General features: G+C 41.8%; 1 protein-coding gene across 3 annotated transcripts in view; it reads right to left on the reverse strand.

Moving 5' to 3' along the window:
• Positions 1-886: 886 nt before the first annotated feature.
• The window catches only part of ncoa6 (nuclear receptor coactivator 6), a 34,767-nt gene continuing 16,663 nt past the window's right edge, over positions 887-18,990 (reverse strand). The window contains exons 4-16 of one of the 3 annotated variants that reach the window (XM_079802771.1): positions 18,290-18,412; positions 17,881-18,009; positions 14,265-15,119; positions 14,046-14,177; positions 12,797-13,917; positions 12,597-12,724; positions 12,266-12,381; positions 8,745-12,182; positions 8,595-8,642; positions 6,202-6,232; positions 5,792-5,833; positions 5,353-5,498; positions 887-2,362 (exon numbers count right to left, since the gene is read on the reverse strand). In XM_079802771.1, the coding sequence (XP_079658897.1) occupies positions 2,310-2,362; positions 5,353-5,498; positions 5,792-5,833; positions 6,202-6,232; positions 8,595-8,642; positions 8,745-12,182; positions 12,266-12,381; positions 12,597-12,724; positions 12,797-13,917; positions 14,046-14,177; positions 14,265-15,119; positions 17,881-18,009; positions 18,290-18,412 (6,362 nt within the window). In that variant the 3' untranslated portion in view covers positions 887-2,309. Of the gene's footprint in view, positions 2,363-5,352; positions 5,499-5,791; positions 5,834-6,201; positions 6,233-8,594; positions 8,643-8,744; positions 12,183-12,265; positions 12,382-12,596; positions 13,918-14,045; positions 14,178-14,264; positions 15,120-17,880; positions 18,010-18,289; positions 18,413-18,990 lie in introns of all 3 variants that reach the window. The other 2 variants (XM_079802769.1, XM_079802770.1) reach the window with 2 other exon arrangements.

The raw sequence follows: 18,990 nt of genomic DNA on the forward strand, positions 1-18,990 counted from the left end.
GGCGTTACTATAATTGAGCTCATTGAAGCGGTTTTCATCCGAACAGGCTCTCTGTCAGTCGGACCTGCAACGCGCAACGCGCGCGCGTTGATAGGTTGAGTTCACACACACACACCTATGACGCACACGCATATGCCCAGTCAGCGATGGCAGTCCAACGACTTCAAAGGTAGCTTTCGCAAACTGAAAGTATAAACGCTACTTTTCCCTCGTTGAGGTGAAAGGTAAGAATGTTTATTGTAACGTGCAGCTTATGCCCAAGAAGAAAGAGTCTCTCCTCGTCGGTGGAAAGTAATTCTATTTCTAATCTAATGAAGCCTCACGTCATCACAGCCACAACATTAGTGGCTAAAAACCCAGGTGATAACGTGAGCTCCACTACCAGACGAGTAGTAAAGAAGTACTGATACTATTTACACAATATTTACACTATAGTAGGTCTACTGATAATATTTACACAATATGTAGGCTACACTATAGTAGGTCTACTGATAATATTTACAATAATATATTGAATTTGACAGGTGTCTCTCACATTGTCTCACAGCAACATTACAATAGTGTACATTAATGTACAATGTTTTATAATAATAATTTATTCTATTTAGTGTCCAATTCATTCATTTAACATATTTAATATTGGGGGCATCCAAGTTATTTGACATATTTGAACATTTGAAGGAAAAAAAAAGTAACACATTAGTTACTTTCCCTGGTAATTAGTTACTTTTATAATGATGTAACTCAGTTACTAACTCAGTTACTATTTGTAAGAAGTAACTAGTAACTATAACTAATTACTTTTTTAAAGTAACGTGCCCAACACTGTTTACTACGGCGGGAATAAAAGACAAGGATCATGCCAAATATTGCTTTCGAAGTCTTTAAAAGCCGTCCAGTTTATTGCCATTACTTAACAATCCAGCATTTTTCAATATGAGCTCTTAATCATACATTATGACTATGGAAGCTTGTTTACACCACAGAATTGAAAGAAAAGGTAATTGTGACTTTTTATCTCGCTATTCTGACTTTCTCGCAATTGTGAGTTTACATATTTGTGATATAAACGCGATTTCCTCAGAATTGGACTTTATAACTTGCAATTGCAGTTTAGATCTCACAATTCTGAGAAAAGAAGTCAGAATTACAAGATGTAAACTCGCAACTGCGCAAAAAAGTCAATTGTGAAGAAAAGGTCAGAATTGCCAGTTTATATCACGCAATTGTGACTATATAACACACAAATGTGACTTTATATAAAAATTATGTGATATGTAGCAGCTTACAAGTTAACATTCACTGCATACATTTGAGCAGTTAATAGCATTAGCATTAGCTAACGGCTGCAAGTGGCAACACAAGACTAAACATCATTATTCAAAATACTACTCACACGTATCAAATCATGTGCTTTCTGCAACTAGTGCGAATTGTTTGGGCCAGCGATAAACTCTTTATATACTCTGCTAAAGAAATAACTTTTTTTTTAAAGAATTTTCCCAGACAACAACAAGAATTTCCAGGACATTTTACATTTTCTCTAATTTTCCATGTGTTTTCCAGGACTGGAAAATTTGTCATCAACTTTCCAGGTTTTCCAGGACGAGTGGGAACCCTGAAATTGTTATTATTAAATAGACTGAACCACATTCACTGAATGAACCAGGCACATAATCAGGGTATATGACACAAATAATCAGTACACACTCCAGGTTAGCATTCAATTTTGAGCCGTCTTTAAAACTATTCTTATTTAAGATTGCTGATATCTCTAGGTAAATTAAATTGATGGTACTCTTGTATTAAAAAGATTGAGAGGGAGCTTCTATTTGCATGTTTCAGAGACAAAAACAAGTCAGACGTACACTTGTAAAAATAGTTTAATGCATGTGATCCGGGGGCTAAATGGGTGAACATGGGTGCTGACAGTATTGAAATGCAGTTAATTCATGATATATACGCCATGGTGGGGAAGTAAAAACTCTGATTCTGTCACATTATTATATTGTGATCCTACAGACATGATTCTATTCTTAGTCTGCGTCACACGATTAATCTAGAATTTATCAATATTAATAATAATAAAAAAGTCACACCAAAACAAAGACATACACACACATCATACACAATTCTACACGTCATCTCATCTAGTAGCCAGGGACAAAATACAGTATCATGATTAAAAAGAAAAAAACTTTCTGTACATGGTTATCTTGCTCAGACCGAAAGGGAAAAAACAGCAGATAAAACGAGTTCCGAGAACAAAAACATAATGTACAATTCACAGGTTTATTCATGTGTTGTGATTACTTTGACTTCCTTCGTTTTGCCTGGGTGGGACTGGCTCCAGTGTTTGATTCTTGAAAGACGGTGGAAAGAAAAGGTAGATTAGACTCGATCTCGAGCAGTCAACCAGCATTTGTGGAGAACGGTCCTGTGATTTACAGATGTTTTGAACCACTTTGAACCGATCCTAGCCGAAACATCTTACGCAAGACATACCATTAAAACATTACAGAGAGGAACATCCATTCTTGGAGCAATTTAAAGCTGCTGTGCGTAACTTTTTGTTCAAGATTTACAAAAATTATATAATGAGAATGTACAACATGAACCAATTTCCCAATCCGTGTTTTTGTCTTACCCTGAATCATTATGGTACACTGATAATGCGTGTTTATATTGGGACTATTTGAGGCTGGTCTGGCGGAGGAGCACAGTCACCATAGACACAAACAGAGAGAAGTAGATCCGGCTGCAATGTTCTTCCGTTCTGTTTATTAACCGCTAGAGCGCTAAAAGTTACGGACTGCAGCTTTAAAGGACCACTCCACTTTTTTTGAAAATAGGCTCATTTTACAAGTCCCCTAGAGTTAAATAGTTGAGTTTTACCGTTTTTGAATCCATTCAGCCGATCTTTGTATCTGGCGGTAGCACTTTTAGCATAGCTTAGCATACATCATTGATTCTGATCAGTCCATTAGCATCTCATTCAAAAAATGACCAAAGACACTTTCAATATTTTTCCTATTTAAAACTTGACTCTTCTACAGTTACATCGTGTGCTAAGACAAACTGAAAATGAAAAGTTGCGATTTTCTACACCTATATGGCTAGGAACTACTTTCTCATTCCTGCGTAATAGTCGCGGATCTTCGCGGCCGTACCATGGCTGCAGCGGCGCAATGATATTACAGCGCCTGAAAGTAGCCCAGCTAGGTAACTTTCAATGTGACTGGCTCTAAGTTTGTGTAGTTGCAGAGAAAGTTTCAGGCTTGCAGCCGATGAATTGTGTTGTGGATTTAGCTGTGTGATTAGCCATGGTTCTGTGTGTTGTAAAGGGCTGTGATAGTAAGTCCAAGGTGTAACTACCACCATGTTTCGCAGAATACCAACCAATCATTGCGCCGCTGCAGCCATGGCACGGCCGCGAAGATCCGCCACTATTACGCAGGAATGAGAAAGTAGTTCCTAGCCATATAGGTGTAGAAAATCACAACTTTTTCATTTTCCGTCGGTCTTAGTACACGATGTAACTGTAGAAGAGTCACGTTTTAAATAGGAAAAATATTGAAAGTGTCTTTGGTCATTTTTTGAATGAGATGCTAATGGACTGATCAGAATCAATGATGTATGCTAAGCTATGCTAAAAGTGCTAGGGTTCGTCTAGATTTCTAGGCTAACGAGAATCGTTTTTGTGCGCAAAAATAACAACTTTATTCAACAAGTGCTTGTCTTCCGTCTGGGCCTCTGACGTGAACTCACGAAGCATTTGTATATGCTTTGTATACATATACGTAGTGCTCAAAATGGTGCTATAGTGTTGTCAAAAGTACCGACAGTGATACCAAATCGGTACTTACATTTTTAAAATGTGACGCTTTGAGCGCTGTTGAGCGGAATCGTAAACACCTCTGACTGGCCATTGTGCTCACACGCTCATCAAATATGTCTGTGATTGGCTACAAAGATCAGCGCTTCACAAACATGTTGTAAATATAATTCAATGATGCTTTATACACACAGATACACACGGCGTGCGTCTATCAGCCTACCGGATCTGCTGGCCGATGCCTGCTTTTGCTTTCAAACGCTCCCGCTTTCAAACACTTCCGTGTTCTTTCAAGCGCTCCCGTGCGTTGATCAGTGTAGCGAATCACGGGTACATCCGATGAGCGCGCGAGCACAATGGCCAGTCAGAGGTGTTTACGATTACAGCTCAACAGCGTCACATTTTTTACATTTCTGTACAGACTTGGTATCGCATTAGGTACTTTTGACAACACTATGGTGCTAAAGTGTGCATTTCCTGGATGCCCAAACCGTGAGAAACTAATAAGTGCACGTAAAAGTGCCTTATCAAAGCCGGAAGCCGGCTCTATGTCATATACTCATGTATGCGTCGTGGGGCTTCGTGAGAGTTCATGTCAGAGGCCCAGATGGAAGACAAGAACTTGTTGAATAAAGTCGGTATTTAGATTTTTTTTTTTTTCGCACAAAAACTAATTCTCGTCGCTTCATACAATTATTGTAGACCCACTGTAGTGAGATGGACTTTGTAACGGTGGTTCTACTACAGTGGTTCTAAAATAACTTTATGGAGTGACGAGAATAGTTTTTGTGCGCAAAAAAACCCTAAATAACGACTTATATAGTGATGACGATTTCAAAGCTTCGAAGCTTCATGAGGCCGTGTTTTGAAATCGTCATCACTATACAAGTCGTTATTTAGGGTTTTTTTGCGCACAAAAACTATTCTCGTCACTCCATAAAGTTATTGTAGAACCACTGTAGTGAGATGGACTTTGTAACGTCTTTAGTACCTTTTAAGGGTCTTGAGAGTGAACCGTGCATTGTGCCAATGGAGGCCTTTCAGAGCCATCAGATTTACACTAAAATATCTTCATTTGTGTCTGAAGATGAACGGAGGTCTTACGGGTGTCGAACGACATGAGGGGAAGTAATTAATGACAGAATTGTAATTTTTGGGTGAACTCACCCTTTAAAGCCCTACTGTTTTCTGGGCATTGTTGGGGAACATTGTCTGTTGTTGTACTTATGATGTCTGTCATTTATGTAATTTATGTCTGAGAGTTGTACCAAGACAAATTCCTATCAACTTGTTGACATGGCAATAAATGTATTGAATTGAATTGAATTGAATTAAATGCAAAATATAATCTGTTGTTTTAATATTTTTTACAATACTTGTAAGAGATGTTGACACTTGTTGACATAATTTTTTAAAAAGCCAACAAACCACGAGCGCTCAAGTAACCGACTAGGAGAAATCAGTAGTCGTGGCAACCCCTAACTTGCAGAACACATATTTAGAAAGCTATCTTGTACCTTTTCCTATGTTAGAAGAGGCTGACCCAGGCCTAGCAGCTCTTTTTCTCTGTCCATTGTCGGATGCTTCCTCCTCAGGTTCCTTGTCTGTTCGTGAGCTTCGGCGACTAGGACCTTTTGCTTTCTCAGTGGTGGCCCTTGTATCCCTGGAATAGGGTGAAGAGATTAATCGAAGCGTTCACAGAGTACGGTCAGTTTGCAGTCGTACAGTCAGTTTTCTAATTTTCTTTGGGATTGGAAATCAACTGTTCTCAATGGTCTTTACACTGAAGAGAGTTACCACATCGGTCCCCTGTACAACTGAGGAATTCATACTTGCTGTTTTTCCTCATCTACCACAGATAACGTCCGTCCTGTTCATGACCATATTTACTGAAATGGCCAGGCTGCCCCATGCACGGTCCCGTGCAGGGAATCTACAGGTCTGGTATATACATACCTTGGGGCTAAGTTGACGGGCGTCTTTCTTTTCTTTGCCCATCTGTTATAGAAGTGGAAAAACAGCGGTAAACTGCTTTGATGCTGAACAACATTTTTTTCTCCTTTCCCATATTTGAGTAAAGATCAAGTAAAAGAATGATTTCATGAATCATTCCATGATTGTTAGTGTCATGAGGTGAGCTCAATCAGATTAACCAATAAAATTACTCGTTTTAACTGAAACACTGAATCAACAAAAGTAAAAAAGCACATTCAATTTTAAAATTCAGGTAAATAATAATTACAACAAAAAAAAAATGCTAAAATGAAAATGGTGAAAAAAGAAATTGCAAGAGGTCAGACAGACTTCACACATGATGCTGAACAAGTTTACAGCGTATTGATGAAGAAACAGACGGAACGTCTTACCCTTGTTCTGCTGCAGTGGTAACCCCTTGTCCTGTAAATAGAGACAAATTAAATTAGTTTTGTGTTAAACACTGATTGTGAATAGTATTTGTCAGCTTCAGGCTACATCCCGAGTCAAGCTGGTACAAAGCTGAGCAAAAAGCATTGGTTCAGGATACAATTTTAATTGGATCCAGTCTTGATTACATAATCTTTAAATAGATTAGCATAGATTTAAGGCCAAAGTATACTTCAGGTTTTATGTGTGCGCTCAAGTATGTGTACAGTACGCATGACAGACATTTCATTATCAGCCTAGTACGTGCATGTAACCATGAGGAACTTTTCCCACTGGTTAATAAAACTGTGTTTGGCAGGCATCCCAGAACTTTTGGCAATATAGTGTATGTTTGAAGCAGAAACTGATTCAGAAGAAGAAGTGGAAGAGTGAATTATACAGGCTCGTCTACAAGTCGATGTATCAGCATGGTAATGCATGTTATGTATTGCTCTCCACAACGTCAGACACATGGTAATTAATATTAGCCTTTTTCATCAATACCCTTGCTATCAAACAGCAAATAATGTGTTGCTAATGTTACACAAACCATGTTCCCATTGGCCATCTCAGAGTCAGCCTTCTAAATATCAGCATCCTTATGTGGCATTCACAAATCGGGCTATTCGCGCGAAGTTGGACGCTTGAACATTTTGAGTTTATTCGCTTCATTCACGTGTGACATTCACTTCACAAAAGACGCGAATTCGCGTCATGGGAGGGGCTTCTGGCAGCGGCTCGTCTTGTTGAGAAATGGCTGACATGGGCTGTGTTTACACGTCTTTTTTGTTAAAATCTACAGTTAATGTGTGACAAAATGTAGTTTTAAGACTTTTTCAGGCGATAATGTAGTTGTTTAAAGCTCAAATCTGTGGTTTATTTATAAAAAGAGTGCCTATTTGAACATTTTATCTGGCGTTTTCGGAGTTGTGAGCTCCAGTGGATCAGCGGCGCTCAGCGCTCATTAACCCTGGCGAGAGCAGACTTTCCTCGGCCAGTCCTTCTGCCGTCTGCCACTGGCTCTGATTTCTCTGTGGTGTCTCGAGCTATAATTCGTCTTGTAACGGGCGATCTTTGGTCTCATGGATCTATAATTTGTTCCCTGGCAAATCGTTTAGGCTGAGAGCAAAGTGAAGTTTCATTAAAAAAATTTTTTTTGGCTATAACTGTACGTTACAGTTGTAACGTTAGCCTACTAGCACTGACTTTGAATGTTTGAGTGAATTGTTTGCTTTATTTCATGTGTAGCTTATTATACCTTTTACTTATACTTTTGTATTATTGATCATACATAAACTTGCATTTAACAAAAAGAGACTGGGTTTCATGTCATTTAATGTTATCACAGTGATAATCATATTGTCTGAACCAGATATTAATATACAGATTTTCTCCTCATTGTTGTCACTACTAGAGCAAGCTCCTGATCAGTTAACGCGGCGCGAATATCCGCCAAAGTTCAGATTTTTCAACTCGGGCGATTCGCGCAAATCACGTGTCAAACTCTCAATTTGTGCCGCCTCATTCGCGCGAATCGCACCGCAGAATGTCTATTCGCGTCTTTGCATTGACTTAACATGTAAATCACATTCGCGTCCCGTTAGAAACGGTTGTGTTTTTTTAACACAACCAAGCCTCATTCTTGTGGAACGCTTGAAGGTAGGTGTGTGTGTGTGTGTGTGTGTGAGAGAACTAGAAGCGTTATCTTCGGATGCTGCCACGTTCATCAGCCAAAGTTTACAAATTGTCTCTATTAGCATTGGGTTTAAATCCAAATATTGCCAAATAGGCACTTTTACATTTTGCTTTGTAACCAAATCTTCCACCATCGTCTTGTCAGTCAGCTCGCCTCACTCTCGTCATGTGGGCAAGTGACACTGGTAGCACCGACTATCAAAGCAAGCCTAGCACCCAATTTATCTAAATGCATGAAATACGTACGCTCACATGTGCACTTCTGGAGAGAAATAGCACAGACAGTGGACAAAGAAGAAACGGTCTAGTGCAGGGGTCTTCAAACTCGGTCCTGGAGGGCCACTGTCCTGCAGAGTTTAGCTCCAACCCCAAATAAACACACCTGAACCAGCTAATCAGTGTCTTATAAGGCCCTAGTTAGACACCGATTAGCTGGTTCAGGTGTGTATATTTGGGGTTGGAGCTATACTCTGCAGGACAGCGGCCCTTCAGGACCGAGTTTGGAGACCCCTGCACTAGTGTGCATGTGTTCAGCCATATTTATACGCTTGTCGTATGCTTAAAACCAAAGTATACTTTGGGCTTAAGGTGGTTCGCATATTACTGCCATTTGCCTGACTTTTATTTGCATGGGTAAAAATAGATTTTAAAATAGATTTACCAGCTTGGTCACATGAAGCTTGGTCTTCTTGTGCAGCTTCAGGGTGAGCTGTATAGTTTAGGTTAAATAAAAAATAACTAAGAATTAAAAAATCATTCATGTTTGACTCGACAGCAAATGAAATTACCTTTATTACCGTCAAGCAGTTACCTGAGTTGCTAGAAGCATCAACAATTGCTTCTTTTGTTTCGGCGGAGTCCGGTGCACTAGTCTGAACCAGTGAAGGAGGCGGCTGTTCCACAGAGAGTTGTGGGGATGTGGCTGTGGAGGAGCCAGAAGTTGTAGTGGAAGGTCCCGGAGCAGATGCAGCAACTGTAATTGCAGGCAAACTAGAGGGTGGCGAAGAATTAGCAACAGGACTAGACAGGTGAAGCACTCCAGAGGTAGAGGCTGGGGGTGGCATATTAGACGTTGGTGTAGAAGTAAGGGCGGGAGAAACAGAGGACACAGGTTCAGGAGAAGACACTTTTGGAGGAAGTGCAGACTGCGGAGATGGAACGGTCACTGGAGCAGAAGGCTGGAGCACAGACACCGTTTCAGATGTAACCACACAAGAAGCATGAGTTGTGGCAACATCCACAGGTTTTCCTACTTGAGTGACAGGGGCTCGCTCCTTTTTATCATTGTCACTGCTTGAAGACATGGTGAGGGCAGTATTTTTGCTTGCAACAGTCTGGACTGAACTGCTTTTGGCTAACGTTGTTGTTGTAGACAGGGGACTTCTGCGGGTAACCGCTGTAGCCCCTGGGCTAGAGCAAGCAGGTGGAGAGGCTAAACGCTGTTGAAAGGCAGGATGTAAGGATGACTGCCCAACAGGACTAGGTTTCGAGCCACTAGCGTCAGAGACACTCTCCTGCTTTGGAGCTCCAGGACTCGGCTGTTGAGGTGGTGGTGCTACACTAACAGAGGAAGCCTGGCTTGCAGGCACTTGAACTTGAAGCTGCCCAATGACAGAGCGGCTCTGCTGAGTAGCAGCCATGCTGACGGCAGGCGAGTTTGTCGCCATAGGTGTTGATGCTGGTGCTGAGGGTGATGTAGTTGACACTGAGGTAGGAGTAAGCTGGATATTGGCAGAGACTATAGGACCAACCATTGTGACAGGCTGAGTCATGACGTTAGTACTTGATGGTACAGACGTAGCTTGAAATATAGAATACACCGGTCCTGTGATGAACTGTGGACGTGTTTGAGTAGGATTTTGTTGACGGACGTCTGGAGATCTTATGTTTTTATTGGGAACTGCCAGTACCTTGGAAACAATAGCTGGAGGAACTACAGAAGCAGTGTTGGTAGCAGAGCTAATGGGATTGGAGGTTACAAAGACTGTGATCTGGTTTTGTTGAGTTGGTGCTGATGAGATGGGCCTTTGCAAGACTGTTTGAGATGCATTTGAGATGGGTATAAGATTGTGATTTGAACTTCCTGAAGGGTTGGGAATTGAAGTGAGGCTTAACAGCACAGCTTGGTTTGAACTAACACTTGATACAGCATTGACAGACTGCAGGTTTGCACTGCTACTGGGAACAAAATTTGGACTTGATACGGAAGCAGATTTAGGTTTTTGATCCGTTTCACTTGTAGCAGAGCCCATATTTGTGCTCTGTGAGACAACAGGATTAGATTGGCTCTCCTGAGCTAGTGGAGCATGAGGGCTCAATTTCTGCACAGGCTCTCCACCCACTTGAGGAATATTTTGAGATTTCATTGACAAAGATTGGGCACCGGTATTGTCCAATAGTTGATTCAGAGATGTTGGAGCATCTTTAAATGCTGGCGATACAGCAGAGCCATGGTCATGGTGTGGTGTTGCCCGAGGTTGTTGTTTATCTTCAGCACGCTGTTCAACCAAATTGCTAGGCTCTTGCCGTTTGGGTTCCTGAGACTGCACCCGAGGGCTTGCCATTTTAGGTGCAGACTGCTCTCTTAACTGAACTGGCTGATGCTGCTCTGGTTGTGTAGCCACTACCTGTCCATCTCTAGCTGTATCAGCACTGCCAGGTAGGGTTTTCATAGAATTTAAACTCTGCTGTGATTCTCCAGGTCCTGTTGATGGTAAAGATGCAGAGGTAGTTGGGAGCACTGAATTGGGACTAACCATCATGTTCTGCTGGCTTACCATGATTTGCTGCTGATGTGGAGGTGATGTCAATGCATTTTTGGCACCCTTCTGTCTTCCTGGGCTTGGAGTGGCAGCTTTTTTACTTGAAGCAGGGCTGGATCGTCGACTATTACTAGGACTAGCCCTTTTAGCTTGCCCAACACCAGTCTGTTTGTCTTGTTTTCCTCCAGAGCTTACTATGCCACCACCTGACGGATAAGACTGGGGGCCATTATTGTTGCCACTGGTATTATTGTTGACAGGAAGAGTTGCTAGGCTTGGTGGAGCCTGACCAATTGCTTTAAGGGTGGTTGGGTTAAGACCTTGCTGATCAAAGCCTCGATTAAGGTTTGGCTGCCGCGGTGGCAGAGGAATGTTAATTTTTGGAGGGAAAAGACCAGCAATAGAGGCATTCAGTCTCTCAGGGGACAGATTTATTTCAGAGGGTTCAGTACTAGGTGGACGGTTGGTTGGAGTTAAAGGGTGGTGATATGGTCGGGGACTGGCTCGGTTAGGGGTTTTAGGGCGGGAACTTTGGGAAGTTGCAGGAGCACTGGGAAAGTGAATATTATGTGAGCCAGCCATTGCTGCCACTTGCTGAGACTGCTGTTGGGGACTTGCTCCAGGCTGGTGCGGCACTGATAAAGGCACAGATTTCATTAAATGAGTATTAGGACCTTGGTTGGGAATCATTGGTTGATTTCCATTTCCTGACTGTTGACCAATTTCAAGAGGTCCCCGGTCCTGCAAACTCTGGTTTCCAGGGGATTCCTCTGGTGGTGTTGGTTGTCCAACCTCTGAAAGGGGTGTCCTTCTTGCTGGTCCAGTGAGAGATGGATTCACCATAAGTGGCATGCCTCTGGCTTTATCAGGAGAAGGTGGAACACCTCCATGCCCTTGAAGATCAATCATTACAGGCATGTTGCCTGGCTGAGATACAGGCATTCTCTGAGATGGATCATTGGGATTGACTAGACCCTTAGGCATGTGCCCTCCTTGCTGTAATGGCATTCGATTCTTAGCTTCTTGTTGCATTTTAAGCATCATCATCATTTGTTGTTGTTGCTGCTGCTGATGTTGTTGCTGCTGTGTTTGTTGTTGCTGCTGTTGTGGCTGTGACTGCAGTTGTTGTTGTTGGAGGTGTTGTGGTGGCTGTTGTTGTTGTTGTTGTTGCATCTGCATTGACTGTTGTGAATGAATCTGGGTCTGGACATGATGGGGTCCTTGTGATGTTCCAGCTTGACCTTGAGGAGCCTGCATACTCTGCATCTGCATTTGTTGCTGTTGCATTTGCTGCTGCTGAATTTGTTGTTGCATCTGTTGCTGTTGCATCTGTTGCTGCTGTATTTGTTGCTGCTGTTGTAGCTGCTGCTGTTGTTGTAACTGCTGCTGCTGTTGCATCTGCTGCATCTGTTGCTGCTGTTGTGGGGGCATAAACTGCATTGGCATTTGCTGTAATACCCTTTGATCTCCAGACTGACCAGGCAGACCTAAAAATAAAATAAAATGCAAGTAAATAAAATAATTATGTAAAAACAATCAATCATCAAACAAGAGAGATTTGATCATTTACCTGGTCGATTTGCGAACTCAGAATGTTTGGAGTTAGAGTCAAGGCCAGCCCCTTGATCACTACCCAGCCCTTGCATCTCTACTTCCTCCATTCCATGAGGCACTGAATCTAGACCACTAAGACAGAGATGGATCAACTTTGTAGTTATTTACAAAACTTTGTAGTTATTGTATATATAAAAAAAAAAAAATATATATATATATATATATATATATATATATATATATATATATATATATATATATATATATATATATATATATATATATATATATATATATATATATATATATATATATATATATATATTAAAAGACTAAATAGCACTTACCAAAGACCATCCGCAGACTGTTGTCCTTCTCCTACTTTTGGTTTTTTCTTACGAGGAGGTTTTTTCTTTTTAGGCTTAGCCTGGTTAGCAGCAGCCCCGCCTGCTCCTTGCTTCCCACCAGGACCAAACTGGCTGGCAGAAATATCACTTTGAAGAAGATTTACTAACAAGGGACTGGTTAATGTCACATCCTTGTTTACCTGAAATCCTGCTTGCCCACATTGGCCTCCTATTTGCATCTGACCAGCAAACTGAGGATTGAAGGGCATGCCATGACCAGGAAAATGGCCATTGCCAACCTGTAAATGTTGAGAACCCCCCAGCATACCCTGCTGTTGCTGCTGATTCTGCAGGTCTGGAACCATCTGTTGGCCGATATCAGCGTTTCCAGTACCATCCGTGAGCTGATGTTGAAGTTGCTGACCAGCCTGTTGCTGCTGTAGCATCACCTGCTGCTGTTGTTGCTTTTGCTGAAGCTGTTGTTGTACTAAATGGTGATTTCCCGGAAGTCGCATTTGAGGCCCATGAATTCCTAATGCTTGGTTGGGGTTGCCATTTATTGGAATTTGTTGAGACTGTTGTTGTACCATTTGCTGATGGGGCTGCTGCTGTAGCTGTTGTTGTTGCATTTGTGACTGTTGCGGCTGTTGGTGTTGCAGTTGTAGTTGCTGCTGTTGTAACTGTTGTTGCTGTAGCTGCTGTTGCTGTAATTGCTGCTGTTGTTGCAAATGAGCCAATTGTTGTTGTTGTTGTGGAGTCATCTGTTGCTGACCCATCTGAGATTGAAACTGTGGCAAATTACCTTGAATGTTGGGTGAAGGACCTCTCATCATCTGGCCTGGCATTACCCCAGGCGGACCTTTTGGCCTCTGTATCTGACTAGCTACAATGTGTTCCATCATAGCATTTTGCTGCTGTTGTTGTTGTTGTTGCTGCTGCTGCTGAAGCAACAACGCCTGATGATTCGGTCCTCCACTGTGTTGGTTTTGGTTCTGCATGATCCCTTGACCCTGTGGTGGCATCATTTGCTTAGGAGGAGTCATTCCTCGTTGCCCGGCATTCACTGGCCTGGACAGGACAGTCTGGCCCCCTGTTTGGCTTTGTACCATTTGACTTTGTGAGGAAACTACTGCCTGTGTTTGATGTTGAGTCTGCGGTACACCCATCATTTGAGTCTGAAGACCTTGCTGAGGTTGCCCCATACTTCCACCTGAGGTGGTGCCTGGGGGTTGGGCCGGCATGCTAGTGTGGTGGGCCATTCCAGCACCTTGAAGGGGATTTGACTGCATGTGGTTTTGCGCTGAGGCTGAAGACTGGACACCTATGGAAAGATTTTCACAGGTTTTGAAAACGAAACAAAAGTTGTATAGATAGAAAGTGGACATAACTTCACATTTCAATAGCACAAAAGCAAATTAAAGCAATCCACTTTACATGTGCACATCTTACCAGTGCTTGCCACACTCTGATTATTTTGTAATTGGGGTGTACTACCTGCTCCAGTGGTAGTAACCTGTCCTTGTGGAAAGTTATGATTAACAGGAGCATTTGGGAACCCCATTGGCATTCGTTTGGGCATACCTGCAACAACAACATTATTCAAATGTATGCAGCCAAATAAATAACAATATATGATATCACTTTTACAATAAACAGTTTAAAACATACCTCCCATACCACCTTGAGGAACCTGTCCATGTTGTGGAATACCCATAAAGCCTGGCTGAATGTTTCCTTGCTGGCCCATCACAGCTCTACCTGGAGATCCAACACCTTGTGGGAACCCCTGGGGGGTTGTGGGACGTGGACCAAGTTGCCCCTGTCCCATCATTGGAGGAGTCCCAGGTGAGCCCTGTTGGAAAGGAGATGACGACGAACCAGGGGACTTTGCTGCAAGATTGCCTTGCGTGGAGGACGGAGGCAGAGGTGGAGGTGCTCTTGAGACAACTACACCTGGTGCTCCCTGAGGGCCTTTGGGCTGAGGGGTTACAAACTGGTTTGCCCCGGTCTGCTGCTGCTGCTGTTGTTGTTGTTGCAACTGAAGCGGTGTCATTGCATTGAAAACCTGTCCAGCCTGCTGGCTTCCAAATGGATATGGTGGTGGTGGATGATTGGGCGTCTGAACCGATGCCAAAGAGGGTTGACGCTGCCCCATTTGTGGCTGTGGGGGGGCTTTCCTCCAACCTGGTCCCATAGGACCCTGGACAGGTGGTGGTTGGAGAACACCAGAGGGCAACTGGTTCCAGCCAGGAGGTACAGGCATCTGGTTAGAGGGGTTGAAAGGACCACGTGCACCACTTAGTTGAGCCAGCTGAACCTGCTGTTGTTGGTGCTGCTGTTGTTGTTGCTGAAGTTGCTGTAGGGCTGCTGGATTTAACTGTCGATTTGTTTGCATGGCTTGTATGTGATGTCCCTGTGGGCCTAAGCTGCCGAGTGGACCATGTCCCACTTGAGGATGCTGGAGTTGTTGCTGCTGCTGCTGCTGCTGTAAGGCCAGCCCTGACAGCATGGGATCCATTGTGTCTGAAAAACAAAATATTGAAAGATAAAATGAGAACGACATCCCTGTTAATTACATTTTTGCTTTGCATAGCACCCTTTTACACACAAATCACCTCAACCGGCGATATTAGTTGATCTGGCAACATAGTAGGGATCGACCGATGTGGATTTTTTCATCAGCCTTAGCCGATGAGCGATACGGGCTGCCGATTTTCTGGAGCCGATATTTGGAGCCGATACTGTTTTTGCTCCCTCAATTTACATAATAAAAATGACACAATGATCATGATGATAACAATTTAAAATTTAAAAAAGGAACATTTATTGAACAAAAAAAAAACAATATTTAACAAATAGTAAAAACAGGTGAGGTAGAACAAGAAAAAAAGAGTTCAGTGGTGAAACTAAATTCTGAAAATAAATATTTAAGCATAAATAAAATAATTACACTATTGCACACAGTATCAATAAGCAAGCATCATAATAAAGTGCACACTGACTGTACTATACTTAAAACTTTTATACTTTTAAAATTATTTACAACCTAGTCATTTAATGCTTAGGTGCACTTAACTTAATCTCTTGAAAAAAATATGGGCGAATGCAGCAGCCTTTTATCGGCCGATGCCGATACATGTAAAAATCGCAAATATCGGCCCGATATATCGGTCTAACACTACAACATAGAGCCTACTTACCTCATCAACAGTTGCACTATGGCTTTAAGCTTCAGTTATATGCCAGTTAAGTGTGGTTTAAAAGCAAAAACCTTTTTTATTCTATCATTAAATTAGGAGACATAAAGTTAAAACTTCACAGTTGCTTCAGTATGCCTGATATCAATATGAAGTGATACATTTTAGAGTGGCCTTTTATTGTGTCCAGCCTAAGGCACACCTGTGTAATAATCATGCTGTCTAATCAGCATCTTGATACGCCACACCTGTGAGGAGGATGGATTATCTCGGCAAAGGAGAAGTGCTCACTAACACACATTTAGACAGATTTGCTAACAATATTTGAGAGAAATAGGCCTTTTGTGTATCAAAAAAGTCTTCGATCTTTGAGTTCAGCTCATGAAACATGGGGGCAAAAACAAAAGTGTTGCGTTTATAATTTTGTTCAGTGTTTTTGTTTGTTATGAGAGGATTCGCGAGCGTGCAGGTCTCAGCACTGAACAAAAACTCCGGCTTTGAGTGGTAAGAGGATTCTGATTAACTTAAACACCTCTGATTGGCCATTGCGTTCAAGAGATCAACAGACGTGTCTGTGATTGGCTACATTGCTCAACACTACAAAACGCGTTGTAAATAGAAACCTTTGCTGCTCTCCAGAAGGCAAACACAAATACCCCCAGAGAACCGGGCCTGATCAGGTCAGTCACACTGATGCTCCAAATTATTTTCAAATCGCAAATGGTTGCACTGTAGAGCCCTGGATGACATTTTTCCTAAGTTCCAGTGGTGGCACAACTACTGCACTTGCCTTTGTAGGGCAGTATTGAGCGTTGAAATAGGGGTCTTATCTAGGGATGCACCGGTTGACCGGCCAAAAAACGGTTTTCTTTGTATTTTTCTGCCGATTTTTCCGGAAGTGCGCCCGCGTGCACATACGCCTATATTGCAATCATTCGCGAACATGTCACTTGTGTGTTAAAAACGGACACTGGAGAACTGAGGGAAGAGACGAGATCCGCTGAAGGGAATGAAGAGCCGCTTTCCTGCGCGAGCTGAAGTTGCGCGAGCTTACCTCTCCGTTCCCTGCACAAGCGCAGATAGTGAGCGTTTGTTCAGCTCAGCTTCTCACGTGTTGGATCGGATGAGAACGAAACAGACTAACTTGTGAAAAAGCCGAAATACTTCTTTTTGTAGCCTAAAGAAGAACATGCATGCACTTTAGAAATGAAATACGATCAGTTCTGTAGCCTATAGGATGATCATTTTTATTTGGTAACACTTTAGAATAATGGTCATTAGTTAATATTAGTTAACATTAACTAATAATGAACTGCACTTATAAAGCGTTTATTAATCTTTGTTAATGTTAATTTCAACATTTACTAATTAGAGATAACTGCATTATTAAAATCTTGTTAGCATTAGTTAATGCACTGTGAACTAACATGAACAAAGCATGAACAGCTGGATTTATATTAACTAACGTTAACAAAGATGAACAAATACAGTAACAAATGTACTGCTCATAGTTAGTTCATGTTAGTTAATACATTAACTAATGTTAACTAATGACCATTATTCTAAAGTGTTACCTTTTATTTTACCTTAAAATTACATTGACTTAATTTGATTTAAAAAGCACCTGCTGTAGCATCTTAGTTTTTTTCGTTGCACTAAACATTATTTGATTTAACATTTTGGAACAATTATATACTTTGGTTTTTATTAAATTTCACTGGTAAAGACTTTTTTTCTTTACACTGAATTTAAAAACAAATGCTGATTTAAGTAACATCTTTGTTTGGATTGGAGAATATGCAGTTGTTGCCTTTAATTTCACCTTTCAGCCTTTTAATTTCCAATTAAATTTCCTGTTAATTTCAGATTGCGGACTTGTTTTCATTAGCCAAAAGCCAATTTAGCCTGTTAAATACCAAATAAACATTTTGTTCATGTATACTTTCATTCTTTTATTGTGTAAGAAAAAAAAAGAAAAGAAAAAAAAAATAGGAAATCGGTATTGGAATCGGCCATGTAAAATCATGATCGGTGCATCACTACTCTTATCATTGAATCAAATGGCTTTTGGATGTCTGAAGAATTACCTGTCTGTGAAGGTGGTCTTGGTGCTCTTGGTTGCATCGGTCCACCACTATTCGGTACCATTCCCTGCGGTGCCATATTAGCCCCAGGGGGCATCATGGACATCGAAGGGTTATTCATTCGCATTCCAGCTGAAACAACAAGCATTTCTTCAGCATGCATTTGCCTAATGAAATTTCAGTCCTGAAGACCTTGACTAGTTTGTTCAGGTGTGTTTGATTAGGGCTTAGATTAGACACCGGACCTCTAGTACACTGTGGGTGCGTCTCAATCAGCTCCCTAGTTCAGTAGTCAGGGCACTGATCAGGACATAAGTCAATGGGCTGACTCCCTGATCAGTGCCCTGACTACTGAACTAGGGAGCTGATTGAGACGCACCCTGTGTTAAGATAAGCACTTGTGCATAATTACCCTGGGCCTGCTGCATGGGGAAGCCAACATCCATTCTCATCTGACCAGGTGCACCAAGGGGTCCATTTACCCTTACTTCTTGACTTCGGCTCTGTCCAACCGCAACGTTGATAGCACCTTCACCTGGATGAACCCATCAGACCAAATCAACACATTTGCTGATTGTAGAACAAAGGCTAAAAATCACACTTATATGCAGAGGTGGACAAAGTACACAACTCCATTACTTGAGTAAAAGTAAAAGTACTATTGGTTAAATATTACTCCATTACAAGTGAAAGTTGTAAAGATAGATTTTGACTTAAGTAAAAGTACAAAAGTACTTGCTTTTAAAAGTACTTAAGTAGTAAAAGTAAACGCATTATTTTATATTGTTGCATTGTTGTATGAATGCACGCTGTTCCATCATGGGTGGTTTAAGGCCAAGCACTGCTACAAAAAGGCCAAGCACTGCTACAAGCTTAAGATTGAGGGTCACTTTTCCAACTCTGACCCTCGACGCATGTGGCAGGGCATCCAGGCCATCAGTGACTACAAACCCCCCCACTCCACCCCCGCAGCCACTGATGTCAACTTCCTGAATGAGCTAAATTACTTTTATGCTCGTTTTGAAAGAGACAACAGAGAAACTGCCACCAAGCTCAAACCCTCAGCTGACCACCCACCAATCACACTCTCCACCACAGATGTCTGCAAGGCAC

Source organism: Gobio gobio, assembly GCF_949357685.1.
Source record: "Gobio gobio genome assembly, chromosome: 21".
NCBI classification, from domain to species: domain Eukaryota; kingdom Metazoa; phylum Chordata; class Actinopteri; order Cypriniformes; family Gobionidae; genus Gobio; species Gobio gobio.